At 45.2% G+C, this 22407-nt stretch overlaps 1 protein-coding gene across 1 annotated transcript; it reads left to right on the top strand.

Annotated features, from left to right (window-relative positions):
- Positions 1-4090: 4090 nt before the first annotated feature.
- Positions 4091-21270, top strand: TMEM272 (transmembrane protein 272; the record flags this gene model as incomplete). Its single annotated transcript, XM_084226744.1, has 4 exons — positions 4091-4148; positions 11312-11371; positions 17660-17742; positions 20908-21270. 4 exons carry the CDS (start codon positions 4091-4093, stop codon positions 21268-21270), a joined length of 564 nt encoding a protein of 187 aa, XP_084082870.1.
- Positions 21271-22407: the final 1137 nt, after the last annotated feature.

Here is a 22407-nt window from a genome sequence, read left to right as displayed (position 1 = left end):
CCAGAGCTCTATCAGCTGCATTGATAGGGAAGGGGGGAACTGCATGAAGAATGAACCAAGTACTTACCACTCTGCTGATTTCTGAATAAATATTTTTTCCCCTCAAAAATAAAAGACTTGGCGAAAGAAATTTGTTGGTGGGGTTTTTTTGGTGGTTTTTTTTTTCCCTCCTGTACAGTCACAGTTGTGTGGGGTCCTTTGCTTCCCCCTGCTGTCACCCTGAGACGGCACAGGGTGGGCTGTGGCTGCAGCCAGCCGTGGGAGTGGGGAATCCAGCGAGGATGGGCTCCGCCGCCGAGCGCTCCCACAGCATCCCACAGCTGCCGCGGCGCTGCCGTCGAGCGCGGTGAGAGCGGGAGGCCAGCGGCAATAAAAGGCAGCGAGCCCCGCTCCGGGTCTCACGGGCACGGGCAGAGCCCCAGGGAGCCGGGCAGAGCTCCGGGGTCCCGGCGGAGAGCGCTCTCCCACGGCTGGATTTGCCGTGCCTCTGCCCCGTCTCCCACACGGGCAGGTGAGCGGATTGGGCACCCACCGCACTCCCAGGTAAGAGGGGTTCGCTGGGAACCGGACAATGTGCTGGCATGAAGGCCGGTGTGGGGCTTTGGGGTTTGTTAGGAAACTGGATCTGGAAGAGGACTTTGCTCGGAATGTTTTGGAGAAAGAAAAAGCAATTGTTCCCTCTAGCAGTTCTTGGAGAAGAGCCCTTGCTCTGGAGGGGTTTGCTGGCCCATGTGCACCTCCTGTGTCCCAGCAGGGATCCCCTGGCAGTCAGAAGCCATCAAGTGGGAACCGGGATCTTAGGAAGCCCCACCAACTCTGCCTGCTGTGTCCACCAGCAGAGTGGGGCACCTGCATCTGGGAGAGAGAAGAGCTGCATTTGAAAAGTCTGAACATTGTAGTACAAATGTGGATGGACATGGCTCTTCTTTGGACTGACACTTGGTGGGGCCAGCCTGAAGTTGTCTTTTGGCTTTGCTGTCGGTCAGGCATGCACCAGTCAGTGCTCACCCTCTTTTGACTCCTATTAGCTAAACATTTAGGATGAGAATAATGACCGGAAAAATAGTTTAAAGCTAAAACTAGCTGAAATTACAAAGGAAACGGGCTGTGGAGTCTGTGCTACACGCACTTACCACTGCTGCTCGCAAGGGGCAAGGAACTGAGTTCCAACAGGCAGCAGAAATGTGAGACACAGCATCTGTTCTGGGTAGGCAAACCTGGCTGCCCACCACCACCACCAGGGAGGGCACTCAGTGAGGAGTATCAGACAGCCTGCAAGAGGCACAGGGGTGCTGTGACTCTGCTGGGGCTCAGCTGCAAGCTGCCACCCTAAAAAGCAGCTGTATGGAAAGGCTCCAGCCTCCTGCAAGGGGTTCAGAGAATTGCCCCCCCTGCTTGCTGGCCCTTCTAACCCAAGGGCAGTCTCTTTCCACTGGGGAAACAAAACACAGAGAAGGACTGATGGGTGGAGGTCCAGAAGTTGGCTTTGGTCTTTAATTTCTTTTCCTGGCTGAGTTTTATGTTTTTCGTATGACTTTTCCAACTTGCTATCAAACTGGGAGCAGGAGACCTTCCTGCCCTTGTATGCCACCAGTCTTTGTGCTGTGCCAATTTCAGTTTCCTGTGAGTTTCAGTGACAATTTCCCTGTATCAGCTGTGAAACAAAACTACTTTGCAGCTGCCTGGCTGCTGAATTGCACTTTAGCACAAAAGAAAATAATTCATCCTTAACACCCACAGCAGCTTCTGCAGAATCACCAAAGGTGTGGAGGAAAGGGGCAACATCTCTTTATCTGGCAAATAGAATTAATTCTCTGAGGGATTTTTCAGTCCTGGAGAAGCCCAAGCCAACATGTGAGGAAGGACTGAAACCTTACCTGGTAGTTATGTGTGTTGTGTTCTTGTGTGAACAGGGTTTGTGCACAGCCATCAAGAAATTACTTTCTTTATCTCACCTGTTAGAACCATGCACCCAGAGCTTTGAATCACGGTCACTTCTGGGCTCTGTCACTAGATGGTGACATGCTTCCAGATACTGAGTCCTCCTTCAGCTTGTCTTTTTCTTTTAGTGTACAAGAGCAGTAAATAAAGACCACAAAACGTCCAGTTTACCCTCTGCTTATGGGAAAACAGCATTCCCAGCCACAATAATTTAAAAAGATAATTTGACATTTAACTGATTTTTAATATGGCATTGGATTGATTAATATTGTTTCTGTAAGAATTACTGCTTTAAAAGTAATTTTAGTCATAAACCTTTACCTAATGACTAATATTCCCTAACTCTGCATAATTTAGAACACCTTTGTCAGCAGGCATTGCCAGATGCAAAATGAAGGCCTGTTTGTGCATCTTCTAGAAACAAACCTGCACTGAAAGCTTTAAAGTTAATACATCAATTGCTTGAGAAAAGTACCAATTTCCCTTCCTCCTTTCTGTTTTCCCTGAGCATGCAACAGTGTTTATTTTTTTCCTTGAAATGCTCATCAATAGTTGCAGCCCACAGGCACAGTATTTGCTCTGCTGAAAAAGGTGTGGTGGCAGGTATGAGACACATGCACTCACCAGAGGTCAGGCATTCATACATAATTTCCATTCCAGTCCACTGTTCAGTACTGATGGAGATATCATCTGGGATATGAAGATGAGGGCTGGAAAAGGAGAACTAAATTCCATGAGACGTCTGATGAGATCAGGCACACTAGAAACCTGGATGTATACACTGGTGGCTGGCTGCTGCCTGCAAGGGTTACTGATCTGGTGGGATGGCTGTGGATGCCTCAGTCCCTGACTCTTGCTTGGTCATTCACCCACAGGTGAAACCACACCTGCCTCTATTAACTGCCAGGGAACAGCATCTGCAATGCCATTGTGCAAGGAGCAAACCCCCTCCCCTTCCCATGGCAGCAGAGGGTCCTGTCTGGGCTTGGAGACAGCCTCCTCTGCTCAGCCATGACTAGTAGGGCTTGGACAGACTTTGGAGACGGGTATGGCCATGGATCAGCTGGTGGAACAAATCTCTCTTTATCTTCAATACATGCCTGGGACCCTGTGGTCCCTAGTAGGCTCTGGACACAGCATTGCACAAGAAAGCCCTAGAGTGGATCTCATTGCAACTTAGAACACAGTGAGGCTAAGCTTAAAATACTGCTCTGCAACCATTAAGAAATCTAGAGGCTGTTTTGAGGTGGATGCAGGAATGCAGCTTCCTTTATCCTGGCCTCCTCCACACACACCTTCCTCTGTCACACAGCTGCTGGTGGTGGCAGACTTGTGGTGACCCTGGCCAGAAGCTGCAGCTTGGAGCATGCGTCTGTGTGTCTGTGTCTGTATGTCTGTCTGTGTGTCTGTCTGTGTCTCTGTGTGTGTGTGTCTGTGAGTGTGTCTGTGTCTGTGTGTGAACTTTCCACACTCCCATTAATGTGGAATGCTACTTAACTGCCTGGTGCTGTCTGAGGCCCAAGCTCGGATGCCTGGCTGCTTGCTCATCCCTCACCCCACCTTGTAAAAATTCTTCTTTACAAGGAGCTACTTTCTAATCCAGCCACTTTTCTGTCAAAGGCATGTTGTTCTGGGCTCCCTGTGGTTTGCAGTTTTTATTCCATATTCTTCTTCAGAATCCTCCTTGACCTTAAAACTCTTTTCATCCTCTCTCCTGCTTTTTTTCTTTAATTCATTTTTGCTCACTGGTCAATTATTGCTTAGGTTTGTGCACCAAGCCCCACCTGTTTCCCTGGGTTTTCTCATAACAGTGAAATACTTTGTTCTGTCCGAAACCCAATCAAAGTGAAGATAGACCCTTTCATAGCTTTCAGGAGGATGGCATTAATGCTTCTCCCCCAGCCTCCCTGTGACCCCAGGGCTTGAGCATCATCACCAGCAGGCAAGCCTGGGGCTGCTGGAAGGTATATCTGTCTCTGGATGTGCCACACTGCTGGCTGGGTTTGTGCGTGCTTGGGGTTTTTGAGGGTAGTGAAAGCCTGCCAGCATGTGTGAGTACTCTGAGTCAGGATACTTAGTAAGGTAAAGACACTTCTCACAACCATATTAATTTCTCTGTCTCCACAGGCACCCCAAAAGGCTCACCACCATGGCTGCTGGCCTGGAGAAAGCCTGCCACCGATGCATATCTAAAATTGCCAGCAATGGTAAGGCAGTTCTGGTAGCCATTGCCCCATGTATTTAAGCAGCCCTGCTGATAAGCCAAGTACATAAAGGAATCACAATGGTACCAAGTCCCATCTGAATCTTCCACTGAAGTTTCCTTTCCTAGATAATTTTGGGTACTGATGGAGTGTGCAACAGTAACTCTACCCTGACAACAGCTGCCTGTTGCAGTATTTGAAATATAGCAACTAGCACAAAATTTCAAACAAACATCACCATGTACCTAAATATGGGCAGCAACAGACAGCCTAAGCAAAATAATATGTTTGCCTCCTCTCTGAAGTGTTACCTTACACATACTGCAGCAGAAGCATCCACAGGGAAAATCACCTCGTGAAGAGCAGCACAGCCAGCCTGAGAACAAACTCTCCTAGGAGCAATTCCCACCAAGCAAAACTGCTGCCAGCCTGTGTGATGGCACAGGGACACAAGCCTGGGGATGGAATGTGATCAGGAATATCCCTCCTTTCACCCAGTGAGATCTGGGACAGGTTATTCTTCCCTCTGTTGCCTGCTCCATGGCACAAGGGCCACTGCAGGTGGGGGTGTCCCCAATGAACAGCCCCTTGCTGGGGGCTGGAAGCATCAGTTATCTGGACAGAGGTTCTTTTGCATGAGAGCCTGGGCTTGCTCAGGTTTTAAAGCAACTGGTTCTCCCCACCCAGGATGGAGCTCACAGAGGGCTGTAATGAGCTGATAGCTGGTTGAACAGGCTGATTCTTGCTCTCCAAGGAGCAACGCAGCAGAAAGTTGACCTGGGCTGAGGCTGTGCAAGCTGCACAGAGGCACAGGAGAAACACACTTCAGAGGTGGAGTTTTGTAAGACCAGGGAAGCAGTGTCCTCAGCAGGAGGTTAAAATCCATGGGCTTTAAAGCAGCTTACTCCTGCTGACTGCATCTCCTTTCCACTCTGAGTTTCAAGTGCCTTTTGCTTTCACTTCTAGGCAGTAGCAATTTCCAATTCCACTCAAATACAAGAAGCAGCGAACCCCTTGACCACTCTTCCCAACTGATACTTTACCCACACTAATTGCTGCATTTGCCAGTCTAGGGTGTTACCTTGGAGTCTTCTATATTCCTGATCTTTGCTTTGCCTGAAAGGCTCTCAAAGCTCAGAATTAACTTTTATTAATGATTAAATCCCTCAACTCCTTGTTGTCTTACACCCTGGCAGAGAAAATCAGGCCAAAGGGACAGAAAGCTCAGTTCAGGCCTCCTTGCAGAAACCTGGCACAGGTAGAGGAGGAGAGGATATTTTCTGGCCCACTTTTTCATGCTCATCACTGCCCCAGGGGAAAGGAGGGCTGGGGAGTGATGGAAAGCAAGGGGTGCAGAGCATGCATGCTATACAGTGATGAGTGCCTGGGAATGGAACTGGGACCCAACTGATCCCTGTGGGATCCCTCACATCCTGCAGAAAGGACATGCAGGGAGGATCTGGACTCATTGGTGAATATTACAATTTAAAAGGTCAAAAGCAGTATTTTCTCTGATTTTTGTTCCTAGTGTCTACAAGCCAAATGTTACCGCTCCCTGTTATTAAATTACCACTAGAACTTCAATGATGAGAGAGAGAATAATTAATCCTTTCAAATTTTTTTTTAATATTTGGATTAGTTCTGATCTCACCTATGTGCTTCTACACCAGAAGCACTCTATTGGGTACCTGAAAAGTTACCCATGTGTGAAGAACTCAGAAATACCATTCCAGAAAAGTATCTTCAGGTTCTTATTATGCTTAAGTTCAAAATAAGCTCAGCTTTAGCTATGGATCAGCTAATGCATCCAAAATTGATTTTATGTTCATTAAAATGCAAGCCCTCATGAAATGCAGTGATGCTTAATTTCACTTTTCCTCATCATCCTGTATTTATTTTTCAAAGGCCTTTTCAGCAAAAGCCACATTTGTACCTTGGTCTCCTGGTATTTAAATAACTCCCAAGAGCCAACCCACCTGTGGAGCATCTTTTCATTCTTGGTGTAGCAATTTAAATTCAGTCTTCAGTTTACCGACCAGAATAAAAAAGCCTAATCCACTACCCTGGGTCTACTGCAAGCAAACTGAATGGCTCTATATGTAATGCCTAAATATTGTTACAAAATTACTTCTGGAAATTATTCACAAGGGGCCAAATCCAGAATTTAGACCATGGCATAATTGTAGTTCAGTATCCAGAGGCGTAATATAAAATCCAGGCCAGACACTCTGCAATATTGCTCAACCCCCAAGGCAGCTACACCTAGGACATAAATTTTAGGTGGTGTGATGCTGATATCTGGGTACCAAAGTTCTATATTGCAGTTTTTCAACCCTGCCTAAGGAAAGAGTGGTGGAACATGGCAAACAGATGGTGGCCTGAGCTGGGATTTGGTCAGTTTCCTCACACTTCCCCTGCCTCAAATGGTGGCTTTGCACTGGAACTAGGGGCCTCCATGAGAATGGCTGTTCCTTACTGTGAATCCTCCAGCTTCTGAGTATCTAGTCTGGTCAAGGGATTAAATGATGCCAGGGATGGGATTCCTGCCATTCATCCCCAGAGACTATTCCATCAATATATCTCCTTGCTATGGCATTTAGCCTCATGAGCAGAGCAGTCTTTGGTTTTGCTTAAGGATATCTCATGTCTCTACTCTTTGGATCACTCACAGGTCTGGTTTTGAGTGCTCAAACCTTGCTGTTATTTTTTTATTTGGTGGTGGCCAGCCAAGCTGAACAGATTTAATTCCTTTCCTTCATGTTACTTCTTTCAAGTCTTTTCTGCATATCCCATCTGAGATAGTGACATTTTCCTGTGACTTGAAAGCACAGAATGACAGCCAGTAATCACAGCTACCTAAATCATGGGCAGACTCATCCCTGGTCTGTAAAACATATGATCTCACTGGGGGCTGGTTCCTCAGAAGATCTGTTAAGACGTTCTCTGCCACCACGACACCTTCACAGGCTGCATTCTTTCTTTTCTCCAAGTGACTATCAGTACTGCAGGGGATGCCTGCAGATGCCATGCAGGAATAAAACATGGATGAAAATACCTGCTCCCCATCTGCACTCCAGCCTGTTACAGCACCCATGCTGCAGTGCAGCACACTGTGACACTGCTTGCAGAGCTGCTGTATTGCCATCTGCACCTGCCTCAGGGCATCAGCAGGCATGGGGCCCTGCCAACTGAATTTGACCCAAATTTCCTAACACCCAGCCTGCTGGGAGTCAGGCCCCTTCAGAGCAGCATTCCCACAGGGTGTTGTCCAAAGGGCATACTTTGGCACATTTGCACACAGAGTTTTGCTCCTCAGCTTGCTAATGCAGATAAATCCTGGGGTAACTGCAGACTTTGTTTGGAAGCTGGTAGTATCTCCTGTAAAAAAAAAAAATTTTTTTTTTATCCACGACCTGACAGACTACAGAACAAATAGCACCTGGGAGTGATGGTAATATAACAAACACTTCATTTATTACTGTATTTATTATCAGACAGCTTGTCACTCTACTGAGCAGCTTGCACTACAGCTGTGTTAGCATACTACAGAGGAGAGTAGGTAGATTGAGATTTATAGTCATAAATAGCTTCTGAAAATCTTGTGAAGATTCTTACCCGAAAAGAAAGAAAATTTTCTTTCTCCTCAAAGTAAATAGGGACAGCCTGAGCTGATCTGTAACTTTCAAGTGCTTGGAAAACTCATGGTAGCAAAATAAAGTCTGAGGAGCTCACGGGTGAATTGGTGTCACCTCCATACTGCCTCCAGATGCCAAGCAGATGCCAGGGGACAGCAGGCTGTGTGTCCTGAGGCCAGGCACAACAAGGGAGTAGCAGAGGCCTGGGAGGAGAGCTGCAGTGCAGGGGCATGCCAGTGGAAGATCAGGCATCAGACAGAAGAGAGACCATGACACACAGCCAAAATGTCAACAGCGATCTCAAGCGTGTTTGTCTGTGGGGAAATCCTGGCAAGGGGAATCCAGCCAACAGCAGGTTTGTATCAGCTGACTGTACTGCTGGGCAGGACACCCAAAACCTGCACCCACTGATCTAATTTTTGTCACCACAGATTTCAAGGAATGTGCAAGATATTCAGCCACCAGTTCTCTTCTTCCTCTGGTGCGATCCCAGATATGGGCTCTTCCCTCCATCCATTTCCCAGCACGTTAGGATCCCACAGCAGGACTTCATCAGTGCCCCAGCAGGCACTGCCCTGCTGGTACAGAGCACCGAGGTCTCCTGCCTGATGCCAACACCAGCTTCATGGAATACCAGATACCCTTTCCAGGCATGCCTGGAAACACTTCCCTGGTTGTGTTGTGTTTTTAGAGACTACCAGCCCTTTTTTACTGCTTATTCCAGGAATGGGGCCAGGGTCTTCTCCGACCAGCCTTTTTTTATGTGAGGCAATATCGCCAACATAAAAACAGCACAAGCCCCACCTGTGCAGGCAGGTCCTCTCTGCTGAGCCGGGCTACCCTGCGGCAAGTACCATCCTCTGAAGCAATTTGTCTTCGGACCAGAACGGGGCAGCACAGCCCAGACAAACCCAGGCAGAGAATGCGTGTATCCCGGCTGAGCAGCATTTCTGTGAAACCCCCACACATTTAGGGAAAATCAGTCTTCAGCGCTGCTAGCGCCACTGAGAGCGGCTGCAGAGCCCTGCCAGTTGTGTAGGCAATTGTTGAAGAGTCTCACTTTGTTAAACATGGATCTGGAAGCCTTCCCAGACTATGCATCTGCCCCTCCAATTCGAGACCTAAGAGGCTGTAGCTGAATGGGGAGATAATGAGTAAATACATTCCCAGCGACTGCTTTGGGAGCGGAATTAATGAACCATTATCTCTTTCTCTTGAGCTCTGAGTGGTCTCTACCTCCCACTTCTCCCCTCCAAAAGCGGGCTGTTGGGCAGATGTCAGACACAAGCAAGCACGGACACCTGTGTGCCAGATGTGCAGCCTCACTCACGGATGAGCCCCCTGAGCTTTTTTCAGAGGTTACTGCAGCGTCCCTCCCCGGGGTCAGGCAGAACAGGCGCTGCACAACGAACAAATGACACGATGCCTTCTCCTCCTCGTCCTCCTCCTTCTCCCGGGCTCCCGAGCACCTCCCGTGAGGCACGGGCAGGGACAGGAGGCAGCTACGAAGCCACAGGCAGAGGGGGTGACGTCGCTCCGAGGGCTGCGCTGCAGTGACAGCACTTGTGGCCACACCAGGCAGTCGGTGCAATGCCTGCAGACCGAGCAGCACCCTTTTGGGCACCAGATAAATGGGGTGCCCAGCCTGTGGGCACTGTTTGCCCACAAATGAGGTTGGAAGCCCAACTCATTTACAATACCATCACTTCTTGATATGAAAGAATAGTCTAGATAACAGCAAGAGGAGCTAGCACAAAATGTGACACGCGGTGAAAAGGGAGGCTCTAGGCTGAGTTGTTCTAATGAGAGGCTGTCAGTGGTTGAAAGAGCTTAGTCAAGTGTAGGACACTATTCAAGCAGAGGAAGAATTTCTGTATTATGCAGCACTCAAGAGATAGGAGTCTGAGCAAAAATGAGAGAGAGAGAGAGAGAGAGAGAGAGAGAGAGAGAGAGAGAGAGAGAGGGAGACTGGCTGACAGAGAAAGGAGGAGGGGGTGGCACAAAGGAAGAGAAGTGTTTTCTTCAACCCAAAATACCCTCAAGTCTCTCCCAGGTCATGGAGATAACAAACATGCTACTTCTGAGAAAGATGTCTCTCAAGCTCTCAAGTGTAAGATCCTGGTTCTCTGTGGAGAAAACACGAGCAGCATGTGGGGGATGGTGCGTTCCCATGAAAAGTGTCTGCGAGTCAGAAAGCCTGGTGGATCTGCTCTGAATTTTGATGCTGTTGCTATGTCCTCTCTGTTTCTCCTTCTGTAAAACAGAGGCAGTGATGCTGTCCTTTTTCTCTAAGGCAGCCTGAGGGTGGTATTTTGGCAGTGCTGCAGAATTTTCCAGAGCGGCACTGTCCGCAGGGTGCTGGCAGTGTCCCTGCTCCTGCACGGCCAGGGGGACACCATGCACCTTGCAGAGGTTGCAGTTCTCTGGCATGGGGAACTGCAGGACACAGTTCACCTGGGGAAAGGGCTGGTCCCAAGCCAACTCCAAATACTTGCTCCAAGATTTTTTTTGCAAGCCTCCAAGGAGACGTCCTACTCCTTTTCTTATCCCTGCTCTTCTTGGCCCCTCTGTAACCTATGCCCACCTGCACTTTGGCACCCTTAAGCATCCACTTGCAGCCTGAGCCATTTCTGGGAGGGCTCTGAAGGGACACTTGCCACAGAATGTCCTCATTATATTTTACTCTCATTTGGCAGGGCAGCATTTCACTTAATGTTGCCAAGTGTTCACGATTAGGCACAGAGGTGACAGCTCTTGTGAGACAGGCTGCTCACACTGTTCTAGATGCTAGTGTCCCTCACCCACCAGGAAGGTAAGCACTCATCCTCTGCAGCACCTGGCTGTGCAGGGGAAACATCAGGGCTCAGATACACCAGCAACTCTCTAGGTAAGCCCCTCAGGTCCATTCACCTGCAGGGAGAGTCTGTGTGCACCCCTAGGAGCATCCTTCCACACAGCTTAAAGCTGATCTAGCCCAATGACAAATCCCACTCCTTACAGCAGGGCTGCTGCCTTTGTGCTCATGAGCTAAGCCGGGTCAGGGAGTTAGACCAGCCAGAAACTATTCACATCTGTGATAAAGACAGTTTATTTAGCTATCAGTGAAAAGTAAGTGGAATGGCATTAAAGCTGCTATTTGCTCAGCAAACAGATACGGCTCATCAGTTGCCATGGATTAGCTGATGCAGAATTACTTGCTACTGCACAGTTGCCTGGCAGTGCCTCTGAAAAGGATGCAGGATAAGGCAGCAGTGGATGACTCCTTGCCCTTGGATTAAGACAAGCTGCAAGCAGTAGCTGCAAAAGCAGTTTGTGTCTCTCACTGCATCCTGGAAGTGATAAAACCTGTGCTGGTCTCATCACTGCAAATGCTGCACCACGCAGGTGATATTCCCACCCCATCAAGTGCACTGTTTTTCTTCCTACACAATTGTCTGGATTTACAGAGCATCTGTAAAGAACTGGATGGAAATGCTGGCCTCTAAACTTGAACTAGCCCAAATAACACTGTCTTTCTTTTCTCCTTCACAGCATGCTTTATATTTGGGCTCCTTGCTTTCCTTGCCTTACCACTGTCCATGACTTTCATAGGTAAGTTGACAACTAAAGTAAATTGAAAATAGAAACTTCCTGGCACTCTGTGGCAGGTTAACATATCTGGTGGAAGAAAGGAACTGGAAAATTCAGGGTTTCCAACTATTAAACCCCAGTCTTGGTACTTTAGCTTCAGACAGAATCTCAGCCCACGCTCCCTATCAGGAAGGAAGGAGTACTTGAATTCTGACCCTGTTTATCTTAAAAACCCCTCCAGCATGTTTTACCTCAAAACCCAGCTTTGTATGTGGGAGGAAGCTCAGAATCTGACGTATGAGAAGATTTCATTACTCAGGATCCCTCTATTAACTACACTGCAAAAAATTGTAGAAGCATAGCGCTTGAAGGGAAAAAAAGATGTTGTAGGCTGCTATTTCTCTACCTTTTTGAAAGCCAGACCTGATTTTTGGCTGATCTGTCTCTGTATAACCCCTTGAAGGCTGGATTTGTGAGTAGCATTTCAAGATCAAATATTTAAGAAAGGAAAATCCTTTGAGCTGCAGAATTTTATACCTTTTTAAACTGCATAAGGCCCCTCTTTTCTTAAGCATCACCTTTCCCTTACCATTAACATAGATCTTTGTTTGTTCTGTAACACTTCATTGCTCCTTTTGGGCCTTTCACATCCCCCATATGGGCTGTGAACCCCACTTGAGAAACTTGAGTGGAGACACCAGTCCACCTCTGCTTTTAGACAGGCCCATGTACTCACATCATCCCTGACAGATGTCTAACTTGCCCTTGCTCAAGGAAATTCCCATAGCTTCCCAAGGACACTATTTCAACATTTTACTGCTCTCAAAGACAAAATATTTTTCCCCATATCCAGCCTAAATCTTCCCTATGGCAAATTGAACAGATTACAGCCTGTCCTGCCCACTGTGGTCACAAAAACATATTGGTCTCTGTCCTGCTCAAGAGATCCTTAGAACTGTTTGATGGCTGCTATTATAACCCTGCTCCATCTTCTCTTTTGTTTTCCCAGAGGTCTTAAAAACCTAATTCTTTCATCCTGACCTCACAGGTCACTGTTTCTGTAGCTTTTTTCTTTTTTTTTTCCATTTTTGCCTCCCTCCTTTGACCTCTGTGCAATGTAAGTACTTTTCCTTATTAATAAAAGAATGATGTAACACAGGCCTCCAGCTGAGACCTGAGGAACGAGCAGTGCAGAGTAATTAGCTCCTCTGTTTAACATGAAGGATTCCTGTAAACACACCTCAAAATGAAACATGGTCTCTCTGCACCAACCCATTTCCTTCAATTTAGTTTATGATGCATTGTAAGCCCAGATGGTTTTTGGCAGTGCTGCTCCCTACCAGACATATCTTGTTTTTTATTTACCTCGAAGTTTCCTCCCCTACACACAGCGTTTGGCTCTATCAGTTTTTATCTTGTAGATTTTGAATGCCATTTCCCAGTGTATCCAGATCACTTTGAATTCAAAGTCCTCAAGAGCCCTTGTCTTTGACAAACCCTTGTCTTTGAGAAGCTGTTCACCTGGTGCCTCGCTCCTCATGAAGGATGGTCCAAAGGAACTCTAGATGCAGATGCTGAGGGCAAGCTGCATCCCACCTAGACTCGGACTGTGTGCATCCACAGCCAGGCTAAGCACTGTGTGTTGTCCTTGCAGGCTGTTAAGGGAAATGGATGTTCCTGAGAGTGAAACTCCCACACCCTCTCTTAGGTGTCTGCCTTGACATGAGGTGACTTTTAAGGCAGTTGGGGTGCCTGGTCCATTGGCATGAATAGTTATCCAAACCCACATAATAAGTGTTCAGCTAAAGGCTGGTGCCATTCCCTTAATCTGGGGCTTTCAAAGTACCACTCATGACTATGGTGGGATTCCAATTAGGATGTCCTAATTAGGAACCAGGGAGTTCTAACGAGGGATTGGGGAGCAATTAGGAAGCAGGGAAATGGACTGAACTGCTACATCTCAACACTTCTGCTCTTATATTTATCCATGACTTAAGATTGCTATTTATCCCTTAAGAAGATTCTAGCTTTAGCTTTTCCCCAGGCTGAAAATGCCTGAACTGTGAAATAGGGATGGGAAGGTATAATACAAAATGTGGCATGGTTTCCATGCATACTGACATCCTGCCTTCTGGAAATGAATCCAGGTCTGGAATCTGACCACTTAAAAGTATAATTTCTCAGGAATATTTCACAGTATCTTTAAGATCAGTGAGAAGGGGAAAGCCTATGGTAAGATATTAGCCTGGAGCTCTGGATATCTCCTGCATCACACACAGAGCCCTTTTTTCCCCTACAACTTACTGAAATTAAGAGATAATGTCACTATAATGCAGTGTTGTCAGAGGATACTGGTTTCCTGCAGCTCCATATCAGCAGAGGTATTTTTAGTAAAATAAAATGTCAAGGAAAATGCAGATATTTATTTTCCAACCAAAACCCTATGATTTTCTGATAATATTCTGTTACCATGATCTCAGAAAAAAACTTGTTGATGTGCCTCCAGTCATTTTGGCTCTTGCTTTCTACAGAGGAAAACTGTAAGATAAAATACTTGTTAAAACTCAGAGATTAATAACAGGCAGCCCTGGTAATAATTACATGCTAAAATTATACACTCTTAGAATTCGATAATGCTGTAAATCACAGTATAATTCAAGATGCATGAAAAGGACTCAGCATATTTTCCAAGCTGCAGACTGGTGACATCACATAAGCCATAGATTGTTTAGCAGCTTTTTCACTTTTACTGGCAAAGATCCCTTTTTTCACCAAACACTCCAAAGATATAGAGATTTATTTTAATTTTTTTTTTAGTTTCCGGGACAGTGAAGGATTACTCTCAATAACCCATTCTTCTATGTTGTCCAGAGTACCTTTATCTACAGAATTCCCAAGGGTAGCTAAATCACATTTGAAAGCTAATGACATTTTTTTTTTAATAAGCAGCCTAAATTGCCCCCTGTTCAAATTTAACCCACTACTACTCCTCACACTCATAACACCAAACAATTCCTCCAATCTCAAATGCTCTTGAGAATTGTCTGAAGCCTAATCTCACACTCCATGCCTTTATGTGGGAACCAGTCTTGTGCTTTAGCAGTAGTGGTTCAAACAATCTTTCCTTGCATTCCAGTCCTTCAGCCAGTCCTCTAATTTGCTGATATGCTTTCTGATAAAATGGCGCCCAAAAGCAATTACTTCAAAATAAATTCTCTGCAGCACCTAGATCCAAGTGTAAGGTTCACAGTCAGGGCTCAACTGAGGTGTGTGCTAAGTGATGACAGCTACAGCCATCCACGAGGAACACCTGAAAATGGCCTGGCATGTTGAGGTCTCTGCCTCCCATTAGGAATAAAGTTGTGTAGTGGGCACCAAAGAGCAGATCAGCCTTGATATACAGCAGCCCTCCTTTCCTATGGGTGTACTTCAGCCATTCCAGCCGAGAAGAGCAAAGCAGCTACAAGAGGCCAATGCTGTATTGACCACTCATATCAAGGATAATCATGAGTCACAAGGACACTTGCTTGGTAGCAATCCTTTATGGGCCATGCCAGAGCACTGCCCCAAATGGTGCCCTTAGAGAAGCTCATGCCCTGTTTGCTCACAAGTGCTCTTTCCACTTGCTGAACCCTGTGTCCTGGATCCCACTGCAGTGCTGTTCTGTGGTAGCCAAGAGGTAAAATGTGTAAGTACCTCTGCTTTCCCAAGCCTCCCATCTCTTGCTTTTTCCTCTTTGGATGCTGTTCAGGCTGTGTCTGATCCTGCACAGGTCTTTGGTTCATTCATACGGACTCCTGTGCTGGTCCATGTTCTGGTCAGGCTCTATTGCTTTTCACTCTGAACCACAGATTGCTCTGGCTTGCAGGGAGCACTGCAGTAGAAGCAGATCTTTGATCTCTCATGGGCCATATATCCCATTTCTAGCAGTCAAAGGAGAACATATCTGTTGCTAATGGGAAAGAAGAGCTAGCACTGATGTTTTCCAACTAGTTTTGGTGCTCCCAGATAAACCAAACACACGCTGTGTGACAACTGACTGGCACATTTTCTGATTTCAGTGTAACAAATACCAGTGCCCATCTGTCAACTGTAGGTCCACATTTCCTATTCGCACCTTGGGGTGTATTTTTAAAGTTACTACTGTGTCACCTGCTTTGACCTACTCTTTCACTGTCATAGCTGTCTGCAGTATTCTCCCAAAACCTACAGAGTGCCGCTGTCTGTCACTCAAATCCTTCCCAAAACTGACTGATGTCATGTTATATACATGAAAGGATTCCATAATAGATTTGTCTGGGAAAGAGAATCGGAGCAGCATGAGAAAAAAAAGAAAGGCATTTTTTCTTGACCTTTTTTTCCCCTTAAATTGAAATCTCAGTTAACACACTGGAAATAGAAACTGCCTAGGTTCCTAAACTGAAATATATTCCCAGTGATCCCAGGCCAGCTGCTTTTGTGGCAGTCTATTAGATGGCCAAGTACTTTGGAAACCTTGGCAGCAGCTTTCTGATGAACGTGATGTAATTTGTGACAATTTCCCTACTGCCCACCCCTCTAAAGCTGGGAATCTGAGCAGGTCTCAATGTTACATAGCGGTAAAGGGGACAAAAAATTACAGCTTTGTAATAAGAATGAAAGGGAAGAGAGTCCAAATCCATCTAAGTGCAGCCTTTTTCATTTATACAAAGGTTGGTAATAAATACTTAGAATAGAAGAGTCCACAGCCCTTACACACAGAGGATCACAAAACTGCAGAGTACAAAACACTGTCCCATGTCCTGTGACTAAAGTCAGACCTGTAGCAAGCAACCACAATCCAGAGCATCTGTATTACGCCATGCAAAGAGTGCAGGAGAGGTTCAGGACATGAGCAATGCTCTGGACCAGCCATAGCAGTGGATTTGGTGGACAAACTGACAAGCTAAAGAGGATTACAGCTATAGAAAAGAAAAACCAAACCAAAACAACAAACAAAAAACCCCAAACAACAAAAAACTCCACCAAACCAAAACCCACTGGTACTTCTTTCCTAATTCCTCCTATTTAGTGTGGTTCTGAAAATGGAGGCAAGACATTTCACCTGAGAGATGTTTAGCAGTAAGACTAGCACATTCCTTTTGGTATCCTGCAGCTAGCTGACTCCACTTATTCAGAGAGAAGTCAGAATATCTCCTCACAATCTATTTATATAGCAAGAAGAAAACAGAAAATCCTTTCTACCCTGTGCAACTCATCTGTTGAAGCCCTGAAACATGGGATCAATACCAATAAAATTACAGTGTAATGAACTGTTTAAAATTTCTGAAGATGCCATTGGGTAAGAGACTTGAGTGGGAGATTCCTCCCAGCTAACTTGTAGGTATCTACAGCTGGCTATCTGGATTCCTTGTATAGCCATGGAGAGACAGAAGTGCTTTCAGGAACCAACTCACCCAACCCATTTCAAATGCCTATCTTAGGATAAATGAATTGAATTTTACAAGTGCCTGTTTCTCCCTATTGACTTCAGAGTGTAGAAAACTAGTTCACATATGGATGCCTGCATTGCAGACATCTATATTTGGACAGATGAGTTTCACTGCCACAGACCTGTATCACAAGCTTCAGTCTCTACTGCCAGCAACATCCTCACACAGCCATACACCCTCTTCCCTAAAACTTACCCAACTTTCTCTTTCTTGCAGTAGATTTGAGGGTTGCCAGGGTCCTCAGCTCCATAACAACCAATTCTTTTATCCTTCAGCAACCCAAACAGCCTGGAAACTTGAGCTTCTACAGCTCCCTATCAGCTGCCTGGAAAGCTAAAACAGTTCCAGGTGCACCCACGGGTATTGGCTCCCATGCTTCCAGGCATCTGACTCAGGAACATGCCACACTCATAGGAACTAATGAGCAGGAAAATCCTGGGGGAAGTTTATCAGAATTCCTTTTTTGTAGTTTTGATTTTCAGTGAATTTTCCACCGCTGATGAAAATTTCCTGTCCAGCTCAATCAATGGTTCATTTAACAAAGAGCTGTGGCTGAAACTAGTGACCTCTATATGTGGCTGCAATTAGTATTGCCAGAAAATGGTAATGTTAGTTTTGCCTTTGCTCTCTCTTCTTTCTCCTGCCTTTTGCTTGTTCATGGCCCTCACTCCTCTAGTGGGAGGTGCAGCCCCCTTTTAATTCAGCCCCCATTTCAACACAGGATACAAGTCTTGGGTGTAAGCAATACACTCTACTTACAGCCTCTATAGTTCTCACTGTACAGCTTGTTGCAATATCTGGTCACTTGAGATAACAAACATCCATTTTTGCCATTCAGGAATGAAGTTTTTGGAAGACTGCCCAGTTCAGCCACTGATTCCCTTATATCTGTTGGTGGGTGGTGTGATTGGCAGCTTAAAGGTAATGTGCCTTCTGTGTGTGAAAAACATTTTGTGTGACTCAACTTTGACTTGCTAGTTGAGACATGATGCTAGCTCCACACAGCCACATGCACCCAGTAGTGGAGAGCTACGGGATCGGGCTGTGCTTGTTCCAGCACCAAAAGCACCTGTCAGTCAAGTGAGCTGCTAATGAGCTCAGCATTGTCCCACACATTGTGGTGTGACTTTCTCCTGCACCACAGCATCTGTGCTACCATCCCTACTGAGGGAAATGACTACTTGTCATGGATGTCTGTGGTAAATGGGGTCCTTTTTCCACAAGCAATCTTCCAAGCATGTCAAATCTTTCTCCATTATTTTCAGACAGACAGGACAAAAAGCTAAGTTACTCTCCTTGCTTTGGGAGTACTATAAAACCGCTTGTGTTTGTACATAGTCCTTCACAAGTTCAATTTACTCCCACTCTGACCTGGCCAGAAGTAAATGACTGCAGCAGAATCACTTCCTTCCAAAGTAAATATATCCCTGCAACACAGCAGGGCTTATTAATCTAGATGCACCATTTTCTAACCACAACTGTCTGTCTTCTAGGGGACTGTGCTCACTTATATCTTTGCTGAGCCACAGTCTGGCAGTTTGACAAGTAGAGGCACCTTCATACCTGTGATAAACCCTGGTCACTTTAAAGCTATATAACTCTGCATTGACTCCAAAGGATCCACCCTGTTCTGACAGTCATTTTGCAGATGGTTTTAACTGGCCTTTAGGGAGCATGAAGAGCCTTACCACAACATTTCTAGCCTGTTTTCTTTGCCAGGACTGAAAGAAAGGGGAAAGAATTCTCCTCTGCAGTTCTCTGCATTCACTGCACTCTTTCAGAATGGTAACCCAAAAAAACACAGTACATCAATGAGATATGAACCATGCCCTCCAAGGACCTTTGGTCAGTAAATAAGAAAGTGGGAAAAAAAAAGTAAGTGCTTAATCTTGTTACAAGAAATTTGCTGTGTTGTGAGTTTTATTGGCAATTGCTTAGTCATTCGATCACACCAGTGGACTTATCTGTATAATCAAAGGTTCATTTAATATTAGTTTTGAAAAGATTAGAGCAGAACTGAAAGGAAATTTTGAGGCTAGTGGACTGAAACTTTCATAAAAATGTTGACTCGTTCTTAGCTATTTCTGGTTTAAAAGTCAGGTTTTTTTACTATAACTAAGGTGGCAAACATCAGATAATATTCATGCTGACATCAAATAATGGTTTGAATTTTACTTCAGCTGACAGCAGGACTGCTTATTTTGCAGTTTGGCAATGCATTTGGTCAGAACTTGATTAGCTTCACTCACGTGGTATCTCAGTGCTTGGTCTGCAGCCAAATTCAAGTCTCTTGCCCATCTGAACTCTGTCCTCTGTTCTGTTCACTGACTGCACTGACTTCATCCAGCAGTGCCCTCGTTTGTGCTCTGAAAGTTAAAAGGTCACAGAATGGGTGCAGGATGAAGTCTGAATGGATGCTGTCCTGTGATGGACATGATCTAATAGCAAGTCATTCTAGCCCAGATCTGTGCAGTCTGTAGACTCCTCATCTATTTCTTTACCATCTCCAGTCTTTTAAAAAGCAATGGTAACTGTTCACCAAGGCAACTGAACCATTCTAGAGCACCCAGAGAGGCCTGTTGAATTCATGCCATGCTGCTCCATAAATATATGTTCAGCAGCTAGTAACAATGTGAGCAACTGCCAGCAATTTCTTCAATCACGCTTGGCAAGGCAATATCCATAAGAATTAAATGCACTTTCTGTGAAGTACTTAGATGCAGTTGAGATTCATAAATCTACCTGGGAGGTCTCTCTGACTGCCTCAAACCCAATACTCATCTGCCATTTAACTCCACTCTCACTGCTGAGCTTGACAGAACATGAGTGCTGAGCTGAAAGCTAAATGGACTGAAGCAGGCTTCAGGTCCAGCCACAGGCACCCTCATGCAGACCCCCTGAAGCCACTGGCCAGGCAGGTTTAACTCTCCTGTGCCTCATGAGTCTGTGTAAAACAAATTTTCATATGAGAAGATGATAGTTTGAGCAAGCCTGTTGCTTTAACTGCTCAGCTGGATGTAAGACATCAGTGGAAACACCATTTTTTTGCCTACGTTGGTGCTGGGACTTTAAACTGTGTTTCTCAAAAACTGGTACCAACATCTGGTCTGGAAAACCAGTTGGTTTTGTGAACAAATATTTAATCATTTATATATAACCAAACAGTTTTCCAGGGAAGAGTAAGAATAAGAGAAAACTCTGGATTCTCTTGCTAAGCTTTTCCTATTGAAAATGGGGCACATGGAATAAAATCTGAGCCTGGAAAAATGTACACCCAAACAGGTTTTCCTTGGCCAGTGTTCTGGAGAAAGAAGAGTGTAAAATGAAGGATGCTCTTCTCTTTCATTTCAAGCAGAAAAATGAGCATAGATCATAACTCTGTGAAAGAGAACATGACTGAGAACCCCAGTGAATCTAGCTGTGTTCTTTGTATTGTCAAGACTAAATGAGAAATCCAGGCATCACTGATGAGTCCTACCGCATTTCCCTGTATACCAGACCTTCCTAACCACCTGGCATCATGGCATTCCACATATTTCTCTGCTAGTTTCAAATGAAGGCAGGAACAGGGTAATCTGGGAAAATGGCACTTAATTGAAGAAAATTTGGCAACAACACATTGCAAGTATCTAAAGCAATTTCTCTGAGGTTTAAGTCATAGTCTATATGCTTCATAATTTGATATAAACTGATCCAAGTTTATAACCATGGAAAAATAGAGTTAGAAGAGAAAAATCTACCCACTACAAGGCAGGAACTACACTACTTAAGTCATTTAGCAGTTACTGTAATCTGTTCTTAAAAGTCTCCAGCGTGGGAGCTGCTGCCATCTCTCTACACAATCTGTTCTCATGCCTTTCTATCAGCAATTGTTTTCAAATGTATGACCCCCACTGGTGAATAACCTACAAGGAAAAAATGCATTATTTTCCAGCAGTACCTGCCTCATTTTTGGCTCCTTAGCTTTCTCTTACACTGTTTTCCCACACCCAATTTAATTTGACCCAAAGACTGGCAGTGGCCAGAAGTTGTTCAGACTCTCTGCAGACACTTTACTTATTCCCTTTTCTCCCCCAATGCCTCCAGGTGACTCTCCTGCTGTACGACTCAACCAGGATGAGGCAGCTGCTTTCCAAGTCTGTTGTGATTGATGATGATGACGATGACGAGTATCCCTGGAGGCAGAATGCTCACAAGTACTACGTCCATCTAACCCTCAGCCTTTTCCTCTTTCTCTGGTTCATTCTTGGGAACTACTGGGTTTTTTCTGTGTATCTGCCAAACTTCATCCCACCTTTTCATCAGCCTCAGGATTACTGTGACAAAACCCTGTACATTTTTGCTGTTGGTGTTCTCATTATTAGCCATACTGTTCTGTTTCTCCTTATCTTCTGTAGCTGCTGCATATACTGTTTTTCCAGGCAAAGATTCTCTTCTGAGGAAGACTAAATGCTACATAAATAAATCTCCAGATGTTTGGGAAAGCGTGTACAACAAAGAACAGGCAATAATTCACCCTTGTGTACATCTTTGTTGTATGATATATATGTGTGACAGCAGTCAACTTCAAGGGGAAATTAAAAAATACAGTGCCATCTGGAAATAGCTATGCTGGAATACAGCATAGTCTACACAAAAATGCTGCTGCAGGTGCCAGGGTGTATTCCTGCTAACTTTTACATCCCATTTTTTAACTCTGGATGCTTTACCAGGAGCGAGCTCTTGCAGATGACAAACTCCTCTAAAACCAGGTCCCCCTTTTGTTGTAAATAGCACAGTACATCTTTGCCTATAAAAGTAGCCATGTTGTTCTCTTCACTGGGATCTGAACATCTCCCCATAGTCTTGCTGAGGTTTACTACTGTCCCTGCTTTATAGATGAGGGAGCTGAGACAAAGGGTTGTATTCAGGCCACTTTGCAAAAGCACATGGACTCTGTGGACTCTGACAGTAACTGAGATGCTCACTAGAGAGCTATTCAAACCACTGTCAGACTGGCCAGCAGCTGTGATAGCAATACGAGCTTGTATAAAAGGCAGCCTGAATATGGCCCTCAGGTCTCTTCTGAACTTGGACTAGGAAGCATCTATATCTAACTTAGGGGCTAAACCAGACAGTATGAACACATCCATATATATCCAATACATCCAAAGTGAGCCAAGGCTGCTTTGCAAGTCTTTGGCAGAACAAAAAACTGAGCTACTGAGTGTCAGATCGGTGCTTCAACCAGGGCTCAGCATTCCCCAGTCAGGGGATACACTTTTTCTATAGCAGTAATTTGTCAATACTACACTAACACAAAGATTACTGTCAAACCATTGTGATCAAGTTCACAGAAAAAATGATGGTGTGACCTTGGTATTTTGAATATAGACCACAACAATAAGACATCGGTGGAGATGTGAGAATTTCAGGCAGATGTGTCCTCTACAGTTCTCTGGTTGTGGTGTGAATGTACATTTGATTTGTTCACCTTGGTGCTGTACGTACTGAAATCTGTACTTAATGGACAGATGCAATGCAAACAGCTTTTTAGTCAGCAGCAGCAGCTTTAAAAGCACCAGCATGCAGAGAGACAATTTTTTT

The sequence above is a fragment of the Fringilla coelebs genome, assembly GCF_963513975.1.
Source record: "Fringilla coelebs genome assembly, chromosome: 2".
Classification (NCBI taxonomy): Eukaryota; Metazoa; Chordata; class Aves; order Passeriformes; family Fringillidae; genus Fringilla; species Fringilla coelebs.
This window is presented reverse-complemented; position numbering and strand designations above follow the sequence as displayed.